Source organism: Ovis aries, chromosome 18 (assembly GCF_016772045.2).
Source record: "Ovis aries strain OAR_USU_Benz2616 breed Rambouillet chromosome 18, ARS-UI_Ramb_v3.0, whole genome shotgun sequence".
Taxonomy (NCBI): Eukaryota; Metazoa; Chordata; class Mammalia; order Artiodactyla; family Bovidae; genus Ovis; species Ovis aries.
Window position 1 is genome coordinate 67,721,563 of NC_056071.1, and position 14,707 is coordinate 67,736,269.

The window sequence follows — 14,707 nt, forward strand, 5'->3', positions numbered from 1 at the left end:
CTATGTAAGAATGTAACTCTATTTAGTGCTTTCTGAGAGTGGCACCAAACTCTGGGAAGATCAACACAAATAAGTCTTCTAGTTGACAAACCTTTATCAGAAAAAAGGCTGTAAAATGTTAATTGGCCCTTTTGACCGGAAGATGATGTAAATCACCTAAGGCTTGTGTATACAACTAGGTATGCAGAGAGAAAAGCCTGGTTTTGATAAGAGTCTGGGCTGCTAACGCTGCATAACTTTGTGTTACCCATTGATCTCTATGTACAATCAAAAAGGTATAAAAGGCCTTCCTAGACAATAGAGGCCGGGCCAGTCGCTGGACTGGTTTCCCCCGTGTCTCCTCTTTACTCTAATTTCAGGCTGAATTCCCATCTGGGGCGTGGAGGCTCGCCATCTCTACTCACTGGCCCCGGCTTCTAAGATCCGCGCGAGGGGGAGCCCAAGGCGGGGCACCCCCCGCTATTCAGGAGGACGCCGGAGGCCTAACGTAGACGGTGTGAGCTCCTTGTCTGGAACTTTATTGGCCTTCCCTGTAAGCCAAGTTATTCAGCCTTCTTTCTCCACTAAATTTTCCTACTACACTATTTCTTCCTAATCTAATCGTATATTTATACATAAATAAGTTTTTTCCTCACCTACTCTGTCCCCGCTTCGAATTACCTTGGATCCACCAGGGCTGGACCCCGGCAGCGAAGGCCACCATTTAACCAGAAACGCCTTCCAGGAGCCTACTGCTGGGAGGCGGCCTTCTCTGGGGACCAGGTCCACTCCCACTCCCTTGGACAGTCACTGCCAGGTGCCTGGCAGCCCCGCGAGAGGCGTCCTGGGAAGCCCCAGGCCCCCTGAAGCTGCCTCCCTGGAGAGCCAGGTCACCCTCACCTGGCTCCCTCCTCTGGCCCCCGGGGCCTCGTCTCTAGTCCCACTGCCCACCCTACCCTGGATGCTGCTGCCACAGCTAGCCTGGACCTCCCCAGGGCCTGAGCGTGCCGCCGCCCCTGTCAGCCTCTACCTGGACCCCCGCAGCTTATCTCCGAGGGCTAATTCCTTGGTCCCCTGCCCTGCTGCCAGCTGCCCCCTCTTTCCAGGCCTTTCCTCCATGCCTCTCCAGTCCTGCGCCCTCCCTGTAGCTTCATCTGAGACTTCCTTTCACCCTCCAGTTACCGTCTTCTGGCCGGCAGGCGAAGCCTCACGCTCCCGCAGGGTGCAGCGTGGCTGCACACACACTGGCCCTCCTCCTGAGTCCCTCCTGCACACACCACGTGCACCTGAGGTTGGACAAGCCCTCCCATGGTTGGAATTCCAGGAATGGTGGCAGAGAGGGACAGGGTGTCCTTGGGGCTCGTGGCAGGGTCCCCATGGATGCACACAGCGGCCCCAGCTCAGGCCACCTTGGGAAACCAGTCCTGGGATCCTCTGCAGCTCGGCCATCTTCCTCCATCTGGATCAGCCCCAAGACATGGCCCCTGCGTAGCACCACGGGCCTGGGAGGAGACACACGTCCCTTTCCCGCCAGTAATGGGTTCAGCACTCAGGATATGTGGCACATAGGAGTGTGGCTTGGGGGGAAAAAATCCATCACGAGGAAGCAGTTTCATAAGATAAAGTATCCTTGTTTATTTTAAGGCCACAAATGCGACATTGCAAAGCAGGGCCAGGTGGGGCCTATAACTGCGGGCTCCATGCTTGGCCATGGCACTCAGCCGCTCTGAGAAAAGCCAGTTTCTTACAGCTTGAAGCTGGAGAGGATGCGGGGAAGATTTCAGTACAAGCGAACAAGCCACATCGGCCAGGGGCCCGGCCCCAAGGCAGCCCCCCTTGTTCCGTCTCTGGTGCCCCGTGTCCTTGGCCGGCCGTCACTTCACCTGCGGGTGGCAGAGACAGCGTGAGTGGGTACGGGGGCACTGGGGGCCTGTGGCCTCACCCCCTCCCAGGGGCCAGGTGGCCTACCTTGAACAGGGTGACCGTGGTGCTGTAGAAGAGGCTCAGGAGGAAGAGCACAATGAAGGTGGAGGCCATGGTGTTGAGGTTCTCGAAGCCTTCCTCCTCGGCGCTCACCTCCCCCTCTGCGGGAGACAGGGCACAGGGTCAGCATGGCTGAGCTGCCCGCAGAGCCCGCCCTGCCCCCCCTCGGCCGCGCTGACTCGCCAGAAGGGCTGTGGGACTGCAGAAGCAAGCGAGCAGGTGAGCGGGCGTGTGCCTGCCTCCCCGGCACCCCCGGGGCAGCTGGGAGCTCCGGGCCTTGTCAGGCAGCATCTTGGCCAGGCATGGTAGGCCCCTGGCCACCTGATTCTACAGCCAGCAGGGGCAGAGCGTGGCTGAGGCTGAGCCAAGCAGTGACCCCGAGTGCCTGGCCCAAGGAGCGCCGGGGTGGTAGAGAGCGAGACAGCGCACACACGCACACACCAGGGTGGGGTCTCACTGAGCTGGAGGCAGGGGGTGGCTCCAGGGTCCTGACTCCTCTGGAGGACATGGGGCCACGGGGGGCTGACAGTGGTGGTGGGGCATCCTGTCTCTGGTGGTTTGGGGTGGGCTCCCCAGCCAGTGAGGACAAGCCCTGGGGGCAGATGGCCGCCTGTGCCAAGGGGCCCATCCCTCTGGCCTCCATCTCTCTTTGTCTTGGAGCCATGGCATGTATGAGAGAGACCATGTGGGGCCCTGGCTGGGGCCTGGACTGCAGGACTCACAGCTGTGGGATCAGGAGGTCAGATAGACATCTGAGGCCCAGGAAGAGTGATGCTGGGACAAAGGCTTAGGACAGTCACCTAGGTCTGCAGCCACTACGCTGACGGGCCCTTGGTCCCTAGAGAGCCAGGGGTGTAGGGGAGGTCGGGAGTCAGCCTGAAGGGGCACTGGTGTGGTCGGCAGAGGAGACCCCCTCGCCCATCGGCTCAGTGCCCACCACTCCAGGTTCACGTGCGGCCCTGCAGCTGCCTGCTCCAAGGGGGGCCTCCCAGGCATGGCTCGCTCTGTCAGGACGTGCCTGAGTCTGTCTCTTCACAGGGAAAGAGGAGAACTGGGGCCCTGCCACCTTCACAAGGGCCTGGACTGGGAGAAGCATCCCTCCTGGACATGGGCCCTGAGTTTCCTGAGGAGCTGCCTCTGGCCAGGCCCAGAGTGGCCCTCTGTGCACCCTGCTCTGGGGCTGGGGCTGGGGGCTGTGGAGGAGTCCAGGCTGGGCCGGCTCCCAGGGGTGCCTCCAAGCTGAGACAGAGGGGCAAGCAGAGTGTGGGTGTGGTGCGGAGGGACCCTGCCAGACAGGGCAGTGAGTGGCCACGGGTGTGCAAGGGCTGGGGTCCGAGTGTGCAAGCCTGGGTGTGCACAGTGTGTGCGTGTGTGTGCGTGAGCATGTGCACCTCTGTGCATATATGTCTACATGTCCGTGGCTTGTCCTCACACACACGTGTGAGCACCCACGTGCATGTGCCTGTGAGTGGCTGTGACTGTGTGTGCTCGGTGTGAGTGTGCGAGTGCATGTGTGTCTGTGTGTCCACATGTTCATGCGTCCATGTCTGTGTGTGTGCCTGCTCACCCAGGTCCATCACATACATGTCTGTGTCACGCGTGCCCATGTCTGTCCATGTGCGTGCACATGTGTCTCTCTGCACGTATGTGTGTGACTGTGTGCATGTGTGTGTGTTGCACACCCGTGTGCCCCCAGTGTGGGCATGGAAGTGACTAGAGGCGCAGCGAGCATGGGCTCGGCCTGCTGTGAGCATCCTGCAAGGAGCACCGGGGCTCTTGGGCGTGGGTTGGAAGCGAGTGGGGAGGCGGGGGTGCGGATGATGGAGGGTGGCCTGCAAGGTGCGGGCAGACAGCCGCAGACCTAGCAGGGAGCGCTTTGCTCACTCACAGCCAGCATCTTTTGAATGGATCTTTTTATTTCTAATTTTTATAAAAGGCGACATCTCACGCATCAGCATGGTTAGAGTCATGCATGCACACAGCGACGGTCACCTGGGGGCTCTGACCAGGCATCAGTAGCAGGTGCTGGCCGTGTCAGACATGACCAGGGACACGTTGTACAGGGTGGGTTTACCGGTGGACTTGTCCACGGTCCGCTCGGTGACCATGTGGGGCAGGGCCTCGTGGCCCACGACGCAGGTGTAGGTCTCCCCTTTGCTCCAGTCCTCCTCGGTCACTGTCAGGATGCTGTGCACGAAGTACGCGCTGGGGTCCTGGGGCTCGGGCGCCGGGCTGCTTGTCACGTACTTGCTCTTGGCCACAGGCTCCCCCTTCTGCAGCCACTGCACGAACACGTCCGCGGGCGCGAAGCCCTTCACCAGGCAGGTGACGGAGGCTGACTCCCGCAGGCTCAGCTGTTCCCGCGTTGGAGGCAGCACGTACACGGACGGCGGTTTCATGGCGACGTCTGAGGTGGGGGAGTGGGGCACAGTGGTGAGATTGGGGAGCGTGGGTCCTCTCCTGGCCCTGCCTGCTGTCCTCAGAGCCCGGAAGCTGTGGGAGAGTCTGGGGTGGAGGGCGGGGTGGGGCGGGGTGGCGCCTACCTTTGGGCTTGGAGATAGCGCTCTTTTCTGGGAAGGGCAGGTCCAAGTGGGCCACTGTGCAGGTGTACTCCTCTCCGGACTCCCAGTCCTCCGAGCAGACTGAGGCCTCGCCCCTGGCGCTGAAGGTGTCGTTGAGGTGTCTCTCAAAATAAGTGTGGGTCTCCAGGGCCTTGCCATTCTGATGGGACCAGCTGATGTTCAGGCCATCATAGGAAGCCAGGTTTGTGACCAGACAGGAAAGCTTGGCTGACTTCGTGAGGAAGATGTCGGCAAAGGATGGGGGGATGGTGAAGACCCCGATGGGAGACGGTGGTGCTGGAGGTGGGAGAGAGTTGTTTGGAGTGAAATCAGGTGAAGGGAGAGGTATGCCCAAAGAGCAGGGCCTATTTGGCCAAGTCCCTTGTGAGCCTGGGGCCCTGTTGGAGGGGCGCCGGCCCCCAGCCACCCTGCACAGCCCCTCCTGCCCTCGGCCGCTCTGGGAAGCCGAGGCTCAGGGAGCAGCTGGCGCGTCTGGGGTGGTGTCTGCAGACCTGAGGGTGAGCACCCCCCAACCAGGGCCGCACTCACTAGCATCACACGAAGAGGACGCGTTCTTCTGGAAGGTTTCCTTGTTGTGCTCCACCTGGCAGGTGTATGCGCTCTGGCTGAGCCATTCTCGCTCCGTGATGGTCAGCACGCTGTAGGCCCTGTATGTTGTGGGTGAGGACTGCACAGTCTCCACCTGGCCTTCAGAAATATCAGACACTATCCGCTTTCCATCACGAAACCAGGACAAGGAGATCTGTTTGGGGCTGAAGTCAGTGGCCTGGCAGATGAGGCTGGACTTGCTATTGCCGTTACCAGAGAGGCTGTTGCAAGGCGGGACAAAGACACTCACGACGGGGGACAACACTTCCACCTCTGCAGAGAAGGACAAGGGGTCAGTGGGGCCTGGACCCTCCCCCCCGCACCCAACCACAGGACAGGCCCGACTCACTTGGAGCGACCACCATCACGGTCCCGACGGTCTTTCCTCCCTTGGGGTGCTGGACTTCACACACCAGGTAGCCATCCGTCCCTTGAAAGGTGCTTGAGGAGTGCAGGGCCACCTGAGAGGAGGCCGACCACAAGCCGTCCCTCAGCACTTCGGGGAAGGTCCAGAACCTCTCGCTGCTGACCGTGCTGTTGTTGAACTTCCAGGAGAAGCTGACAGAATTGGGCACGAAGTCCCGGGCCAGGCAGCCCAGGGCCACCGTGTTCTCATCAGACGGGGAGCTCACACAGGACACCAGGGGGAAGACTTTCGGGTGAGATTCACTTTCTGGGGACCCGAGAGAGGACACAAGAGAAGCGGGGGTGAGAGGCGTCTTGCTGGTCGGGGGTGTGGGCAGCTCCACCTTCTCTCTGGGACAGGGGAGCGGAGGGCACACTCGGCCCTGCCAGCCCACCCTCACCACCTGTGGCTCAGCCACTTGGGACCTGGCCCGGGGTCTGGGGTCATCAAGAAGACTGATACACTCAGGCCCCCAGTCCTCAGCACAACCAGATCACTGAGGTCAGCCCACTGTTGACCAGGACAGTCCAGTGGGGTCAGCTCAGTCCATCTAGACCCACCAGCCTCAGTGGAGGTTAAATGGACCCAAAGCATCTCAACAATTTGCCCAAGTCAAGCCAGCTCAGTGGGTTCACTTCTGCTGGCCCAGTCTCAGCCCACCGTGGTTAACCCAGCATACCCCTGTTAAGCCGAGGCTAGCCCAGCCCAGCTCAGCCCAGCTCAGCTCAGCCCAGCCCAGCTCAGCCCAGCTCAGCCCAGCCCAGCTCAGCCCAGCCCAGCTCAGCTCAGTTCAGCCCAGCTCACCCACTCCGTCCAGCTCAGGCCGGCTCAACCCAGCTCAGGCCAGCTTAACCCAGCCCAGCCCAGCTCACCCACTCTGCCCAGCTCAGCCCAGCTCAGCCCAGCTCAGCTCAGCTCAGTTCAGCCCAGCTCACCCACTCTGCCCAGCTCAGGCCAGCTCAACCTAGCTCAACCCAGCCCAGCCTAGCTCACCCACTCTGCCCAGCTCAGCCCAGCAAAGCTCAGCTCAGCTCAGCCCAGGTCAAACCAACTCAGCCCAGTTCAGCCCAGCTCAGCTCAGCTCAGCTCAGCTCAGCCCAGCCCATCCCAGCCCAGCCCAGCCCAGCTCAGTCCAGCCCAGCCCAGCCCAGCCCAGCCCAGCCCAGCCCAGCCCAGTCCAGCCCAGCCCAGCCCAGCCCAGCCCAGCCCAGCCCAGCTCAGCCCAGGTCACCCATTCTGCCCAGCCTAGCCCAGCTCAGCCCAGCTCAGCTCAGCTCATCCACTCTGCCCAGCTCAGCCCAGCTCAACCCAGCTCAACCCAGCTCAGCCCAGCTCAGCCGAGCCCAGCCCAGCCCAGCTCACCCACTCTGCCCAGCTCAACCCAGCCCAGTTCAGCTTAGCTCAGTCCAGCTCACCCATTCCACCGTGCTTAGGCCAGCTCAACCCAGCTCAGGCCAGCCCAGCCCAGCTCACCCACTCTGCCCAGCTCAGCCCAGTTCAGCCCAGCAAAGCTCAGCCCAGCTCAGCCCAGCTCAATCAAGCCCAGCCCAGCTCATCCCAGCTCACCCCAGCTCACCCACTCCACCCTGCTCAACCCAGCCCAGTTCAGCTTAGCTCAGCCCAGCTCAGCCCAGCTCACCCACTCCACCCTGCTCAGCCCAGCTCAACCCAGCTCAGGACAGCTCAACCCAGCCCAGGCCAGCTCAACCCAGCCCAGCCCAGCTTACCCACTCTGCCCAGCTCAGCCCAGCAAAGCTCAGCCTAGCTCAGCCCAACAAAGCTCAGCCCAGCTCAGCCCAGCAAAGCTCAGCCCAGCTCAGCCCAGCTCAACCAAGCCCAGCTCAGCTCAGCCCAGGTCAACTCAACTCAGCCCAGCTCAGCTCAGCTCAACACAGCCCAGCTCACCCACTCCGCCCAGCCCAGCCCAGCTCAGCCCAGCTCACCGACTCTGCCCAGCTCAGTCCAGCCCAGTTCAGCTTAGCTCAGCTCAGCTCACCCACTCCGCCCAGCTCAACCCAGCCCAGTTCAGCTCAGCTCAGCCCAGCTCACTCACTCCACCCAGCCCAGCCCAGCTCAGCCTAGCCCAGCTCAGCTCAGCTCAGCCCAGCTCAGCCCAGCTTACCCACTCTGCCCAGCTCAACCCAGCCCAGTTCAGCTTAGCTCAGCCCAGCTCAGCCCAGCTCAGCCCAGCTCACCCACTCCACCCTGTTCAGGCCAGCTCAGGCCAGCCCAGCCCAGCTCAGCCCAGCTCAGCCTAGCAAAGCTCAGCCAAGCTCAGCCCAGCTCAACCAAGCCCAGCTCAGCTCAGCCCAGGTCAACTCAACTCAGCCCAGCTCAGCTCAGCTCAACACAGCCCAGCTCACCCACTCCGCCCAGCCCAGCCCAGCTCAGCCCAGCTCACCCACTCTGCTCAGCTCAGCCCAGCTCAGCTCAGTTTAACCCAACTCAGCCCAGTTCAACCCAGCCCCTCCTCAGCCCAGCTCACCCACTCTGCCCAGCTCAGTCCAGCTCAACCCAGCTCAGCCAGCTCACCCACTCCTCCCAGCTCAACCCAGCCCAGTTCAGCTTAGCTCAGTTCAGCTCACCCACTCTGCCCAGCTCAACCCAGCCCAGTTCAGCTCAGCTCAGCCCAGCTCACCCACTCCACCCAGCCCAGCCCAGCTCAGCCTAGCCCAGCTCAGCTCAGCTCAGCCCAGCTCAGCCCAGCTCACCCATACCGCCCAGCTCAACCCAGCCCAGTTCAGCTTAGCTCAGCCCAGCTCAGCCCAGCTCAGCCCAGCTCACCCACTCCACCCTGCTCAGCCCAGCTCAACCAAGCCCAGCCCAGCTCAGCCCAGCTCACCCACTCCACCCTGTTCAGGCCAGCTCAGGCCAGCCCAGCCCAGCTCAGCCCAGCAAAGCTCAGCCCAGCTCAGCCTAGCAAAGCTCAGCCAAGCTCAGCCCAGCTCAGCCTAGCAAAGCTCAGCCAAGCTCAGCCCAGCTCAACCAAGCCCAGCTCAGCTCAGCCCAGGTCAACTCAACTCAGCCCAGCTCAGCTCAGCTCAACACAGCCCAGCTCACCCACTCCGCCCAGCCCAGCCCAGCTCAGCCCAGCTCACCCACTCTGCTCAGCTCAGCCCAGCTCAGCTCAGTTTAACCCAACTCAGCCCAGTTCAACCCAGCCCCTCCTCAGCCCAGCTCAGCCACTCCATTCAGCTCAGCCCAGCTCACCCACTCTGCCCAGCTCAGTCCAGCTCAACCCAGCTCAGCCAGCTCACCCACTCCTCCCAGCTCAACCCAGCCCAGTTCAGCTTAGCTCAGTTCAGCTCACCCACTCTGCCCAGCTCAACCCAGCCCAGTTCAGCTCAGCTCAGCCCAGCTCACCCACTCCACCCAGCCCAGCCCAGCTCAGCCTAGCCCAGCTCAGCTCAGCTCAGCCCAGCTCAGCCCAGCTCACCCACTCTGCCCATCTCAGCCCAGCTGAGCCCAGCTCAACTCAGCCTAACCCAGCTCAGCCCAGCTCACCTACTCCGCCCAGCTCTGCTCAACCCAGCTCAGCCCAGCTCAGCTCACCTACTCTGTCCAGCTCAGGGTAGCACAGCTCATCCCAGCTCACCTGCTCAGCTCAGCCCAGCTCAGCTCAGCCGAGCCCAGCTTAGTCCAGCTCAGTGCAGCCCAGCTCAGTGCAGCCCAGCTCAGCCCAGCTCACCCACTCCGCCCAGCTCCACTCAACCCAGCTCAGCCCAGCTCAGCTCACTTACTCCGTCCAGCTCAGCTTAGCACAGCTCATCCCAGCTCACCTGCTCAGCTCAGCCCAGCTCAGCTCAGCCCAGCCCAGCTTAGCCCAGCTCAGTGCAGCCCAGCGCAGCCCAGCTCAGCTCAGCCCAGCTCAGCCCAGCTCAGCCCAGCCCAGCGCAGCCCAGCGCAGCCCAGCTCAGCTCAGCCCAGCTCAGCTCAGCTCAGCCCAGCTCAGCCCAGCTCACCTACTCCGCCCAGCTCTGCTCAACCCAGCTCAGCCCAGCTCAGCTCACCTACTCTGTCCAGCTCAGGGTAGCACAGCTCATCCCAGCTCACCTGCTCAGCTCAGCCCAGCTCAGCTCAGCCGAGCCCAGCTTAGTCCAGCTCAGTGCAGCCCAGCTCAGTGCAGCCCAGCTCAGCCCAGCTCACCCACTCCGCCCAGCTCCACTCAACCCAGCTCAGCCCAGCTCAGCTCACTTACTCCGTCCAGCTCAGCTTAGCACAGCTCATCCCAGCTCACCTGCTCAGCTCAGCCCAGCTCAGCTCAGCCCAGCCCAGCTTAGCCCAGCTCAGTGCAGCCCAGCGCAGCCCAGCTCAGCTCAGCCCAGCTCAGCCCAGCTCAGCCCAGCTCAGCCCAGCCCAGCGCAGCCCAGCGCAGCCCAGCGCAGCTCAGCCCAGCTCAGCCCAGCTCAGCTCAGCTCAGCTCAACTCGGCTCAGCCCAGCTCAACCCGATTCAACCTGGCTCAGACTGGCTCAGCCCAGCTCAGCTCACCCACTCGGTCCAGCTCAGCTCAGCACAGCTCATCCCAGCTCACCTGCTCAGCTCAGCACAGCTCAGCCCAGCGCAGCCCAGCTCAGCTCAGCTCAGCTCAGCACAGCTCAGCCTAGCTCACCTGCTGTCGGTGGCCCAGGGCTGCCCTCACAGACATGAAAGCCCAGTAGTTCTGATGAGAAAGGGTCAGATTCTGGGCCTCGGCCTTGGCTAAAGCCCCTGGTCTGCGGACGCTGCCCAGCTGGGCTCACCCCTCCCAGCCTCTTCCCGCTTCTCCTCCTGGGAGCCCTCTCACCCCTTCCCTTGGGCGGCCAATGCCTCCGTTCCCACACCAGGCCCAGCTGGTCCTTCTCCCAGCCGTCAGTCACCGCCACCCTCCACTCTGGGTGAAAAGCTTGCTGGCGACTTTAGCTTCCCTAGAGCATCTCACAGGCTGAGGCACGCTTGCCTCCCTCAGACAGAGGCCCTGTCTCTGCTGAGCAGGCAGCGCGGCTTCTCTGGGAGGGGAGAGCCTAGGCACACGACCCTGGGGCCTGGCTGTCTGGGTACGTGCTGTGGGCCTGAGTTCCTGCCCTGAGTCTAAAAGAGTCCTGGTGACTAACTGCTCTCTGGCAAATGTCCTCATTAAAAACCACGGGAAATGCCTCTTATCTGAACCTGCTCCCAATTCTGTCTTTATTACAAAGTTCTGCTGAGAAAGAGGATACTCTCTACACACAGCGACCGTCTGAACCCCAAAGGTGCGTTGAACACCTAAGTGCGGACGCGGGAAGCGGTCCCTGTGGGTGTGAAGCACCCCAGCGTCGCAGGCAGTAGGTATAGATTCCTTTCAAGTAGAAACAAAAACACTTCATGCAGACGTCCCGGGGCAGCAAGTCTGCCTGCACCAGCTCCTGCCTCTCACAGCTCGGCGCCTGGTCCCTGGCATGTCCCGTGGGCTCTCTGACCTGGGCGGATTCCTCCGAATCCCTTCCCTGCACTAACTCATGACCTGACCCGCGCATCCCCAGGTGCGGGCAGTCCCAGGAGACCCCCCAGCCTCGGCGAGCCTGGGGACTCAGAGCAGAGACTGTCCCTCCAGACGGTCCCGGGCCCTGCTGACTCCCACCCCACTGGGCACCCTCTCAGACCCCCGGCTAGTAGTGTGACCAGAGTAACTCACGGCGAATGCCCACGCTTCACCCCAAGGCTGTCCTGGGATGGGTGCCCGAAAGGCAGCCCTGAACATCCTGCAGCGAAGGCGCCGCACTGAGAAAGCTGCTTCATCGCCAGGAGGGAGCCGGCCAGCTGCGACTGTGAGCACACCCACAGTGCGCGCGGCGTGGGCACGGCCTCAGCTCAACCACCTTGAAGGAGCGGCTCATCAGAGAGTGCAGCAATGCACCGAGACAGTGCACCCGAGACAGGTGGGTTTCTTAAACATCGACTTTGAAAATGAAGATAAGTGAGCAGTTGATAAGCTAAAGCTGAAGTTAACTCAAATAGTTAGAAGAGGAACCTTCCAGTTTCGGTCAGCATCTGCGCCTTATTTTAGAAATGCAAATTAGCCAGGTGCTGTTGTGCTCAGTGGAACACTTTCGGTTCTGTGGGGCTGGGCAAAACCAGCCGCAAACCACCTTTTGGAAACCAGAAGCGATAAATTTACCAACTGTTTTTTCTTGCTTCCAAAAACAGACTCTCAGCTTCCTGCCACCTGCTGCAGGTGGTCAGTCTGGCCCGTGGCCATCTTGACTAACTCGGCACCACCAATTACATTAAAAAAATAAGCTGAATTTATTATTCTCAAAACAGCCCTGAATTGGGGCCAAGGGCCGATGGAACCTAGTTAGTACTTTTCAGCCAAACTCTTACTCAACTCTCCAAAGCCATGATTCGCAGTTGTTAATTAAATGATAAAAATTTAAAATACTTTAAACATCTCTCTTTTTAAAGTTTCAATTTTCCAGACTATCAGGAGTCGCTTTGAAGATGCCCTGTCTTGGTATTCGCAAGCACACCTCCTCTGGCGAACAGCTTTTCTTTCTCTTACAGTGGCCTCACAAAGCCCAGCGCCCGTCACCTCCCCAGCCTCCCCTCTCTTGCCGCGGTCGGGACACTGCGTGTCCGTCCTCACCTAGACAATTCTCTTCCTGCCCAATAAAGAATTTTAAACACAGTCTAGTGCAGAGCACACCTCACCCGAGGAGGGCCTTCTCTGCCCCCGCTGCGGGCGGCGCTCCTGAGGCCCTAAGTTATCCAGACACGCTCCTCCGCAGATGCTAGGACCACAGCAAGTTGCCCTGCTGCCAAGGGAGGCCTGGGACTCCCCCACTGGTGGCCCTTCCTGCCCAAGCCCCCTCTGAATGCCAGCAAGATTCTGGTTTTTTAAAGCTATCAGAAGATAGAGACTCTGAAATGCATAGGGCAGCTGGTCCCTCCTGGCCAGTCTGCCCAGTCCCCCCGGGGAGGAGGGGACAAGGACACATCAGAGGACCAGTGATGCTCAGAAAAATCCCACGAATAGGAGAGAAAGCAAAGGCTCTGTATGGCCGCTCTTACCTGAGGAGACGGTGACCAGGAGTCCTCGGCCCCAGACATCTACACCGTAGTAATCACAGTGGCGATTATCTCCAGCCTCGCCCAACAAAAACCTCGGGAGCCTGGCAAGGCTCGAGGCACCTGGGCCCCCACCCCATCTCCAGGCACCACAGGGAAGCCGCTGGTCAAAGTCGCTTGCCTGTGGCCCTCTGCCGGCCCCGCCCCCACCTGACTGTGCCAGAGACACTATGTCCCATTTTGGCCCCCAGAGGCCAGACCAGTGCCTGCCTGGACCAGCTGACCGTGACCCACAGACACCTAAGTCCAGCCTTGAGCAGCCACCTGCCCCAGACAGCGACGGAAGCCCCCGGTCCTGCTCAAGTCAGACAGCCAGACCCGCCAAAGGAGCCGCCTCATACCCACATTGCAGTGTCCTTGGGGCGGGGACCCTCTCCCCAGCTCCCTTTCTTGACCTCCAGAATGCCCCTGGATCTCTGACACCCCAGGCCTCCCCAGGTGCAGTGAAGTGGGGTGGGGAGGGCTCAGCTGAGCAGACAGCGTCGGGGTCCCTGGCCCCAGTGCTTGAGCCAGTCGTTACACTGTGACAGTGATGCTGGGACCCCAAGCACGAGCTCGTGGCCGGCTGAGGCCTCCGGACTACCTCACATGTGGCCTCACGAGGCCAGCACAGCTGGGACCTTGGGAGTCCAGAGCCCAAGGGTGGCTGAGGCCCTCAGAGAAAGCCCTGGCTACAGAGCCCAGGAGGAGAGGGTGCCTGGAGCCTCTGCTCCTTGCTGCTGTAAGCCTGGGCCCCTGGGCCTTCCCCGTCTCAGACCCCTGGCCGTCCCAGGCCCTCTAGACCCGACACCCTCGATTTCCCCCAAAGTGCACCAAAACTCAGAGAGAGTGAGGAGAGAAGGCTGGTGAGGGCTCACCTGAGGAGACGGTGACCAGGAGTCCTGGGCCCCAGTAGTCGATATAGTCACAGTGCCATGGGCCCCGTTAGGGGCTGTGCAAAAACCCAAGGCTTGGCGGCCTCTGCTCCCATGCAAAGCCAGGCCCCCAGGTCCACAGAGCCCACTCTGCCTGGCCACATTCCACAGGCAGAGGCACCACCTCAACAGGGCAGAGAGGCAAACGGCCTCAGAGGCAGATCCCCCAGGGGCCACAGAGGGTCTGCCACAGACCGAGGGGCCTCTGGAGACTTCTTTCCCAGCCCAGGACCGAGCGGGCAGAGGGCCGTCTCACCTGAGGAGACTGTGACCGGGGCGCGCTGGCCCCAGGAGTCAAAAGCAATGATGAAGGACGCCGTCCCGGCTGTCCCCAAGACATGAACCCTTGGGAGGTCAGGCCCAGGGGCCTCCCCTGCCCTCACCACACAGACCCTGACCCCGTCGGGCTCTGCCCACGTTTCCTCCCACCCAGCCAGCTCCTGTCCTCCTCTCAGGCCTCAGCTGCCTCACCTCCAGGGGCTCTGGCAGATCCAAGGGCAGGACCCCACTAGACCAGGACCCTGCCTTGCTCCGGGCATGGTGGGGCTGCACAGACCCAGGGAACTGCCCGAGGCCCAGGCAGCACTGCAAGGGAGACACTGCCCAAGGACACGGTGACCGGGGTGCGCTGGCCCCAGAGACCCGAGTCCCAGCAGCGTAGCTTCTATTCTGCTGCTTCTTTTCTACAAAAACACACACTGCCTCCTTGCTGGCCCTGACTCCCATCCCCAGTCCACCCAAGTCCCATTGTCCCCTGATTTGGTCACTGGACACGAGATTCTCCTGAGGAGACGGTGACCAGGGCACCCTGGTCCCAGAGATGGAAGTCAGCATAGTCACAGTGGGCTGGCCCTGTGCTGGGGGGCATGGAAACCCACTCAGGGTCCCCAGGAAGCCCCCAGGAAGCCCCCGGGAGCTGTAAGTCTGTCTTCCTGAAGACGCTTGCCCCCCACCCTCGAAGCACCTGCCTGCCTCAGGCCCCTGGTCTGGGATTGGAGCATCTGCTGACTCCTGACCTGCTTTGTTCCCGTGAGGTCACATGCTCCCTGCTCCTCCTGAGGCTCGCTGCCCCAACCCCTGATTCCCTAGGCTCCGTACAACCCGGGCCTTGGGGACCTGGCCCCTCGCCTGGGCTGGGCCCTGTTCCGTGCCCACCTGGGAGGCTCCTCC

The 14,707-nt window shown here is 61.5% G+C and overlaps 1 protein-coding gene across 1 annotated transcript; it reads right to left on the minus strand.

The window, feature by feature from the left end:
- Positions 1–1,589: 1,589 nt before the first annotated feature.
- Positions 1,590–13,532, minus strand: LOC101113211 (Ig mu chain C region membrane-bound form; the record flags this gene model as incomplete). The annotated part of the gene is made up of 7 exons (XM_027957288.2): positions 1,590–1,862; positions 1,948–2,063; positions 4,037–4,369; positions 4,506–4,820; positions 5,073–5,405; positions 5,482–5,805; positions 13,481–13,532. Coding segments are annotated over 7 exons (1,482 nt in total), but the record flags the coding sequence as incomplete, so codon positions are not given.
- Positions 13,533–14,707: the final 1,175 nt, after the last annotated feature.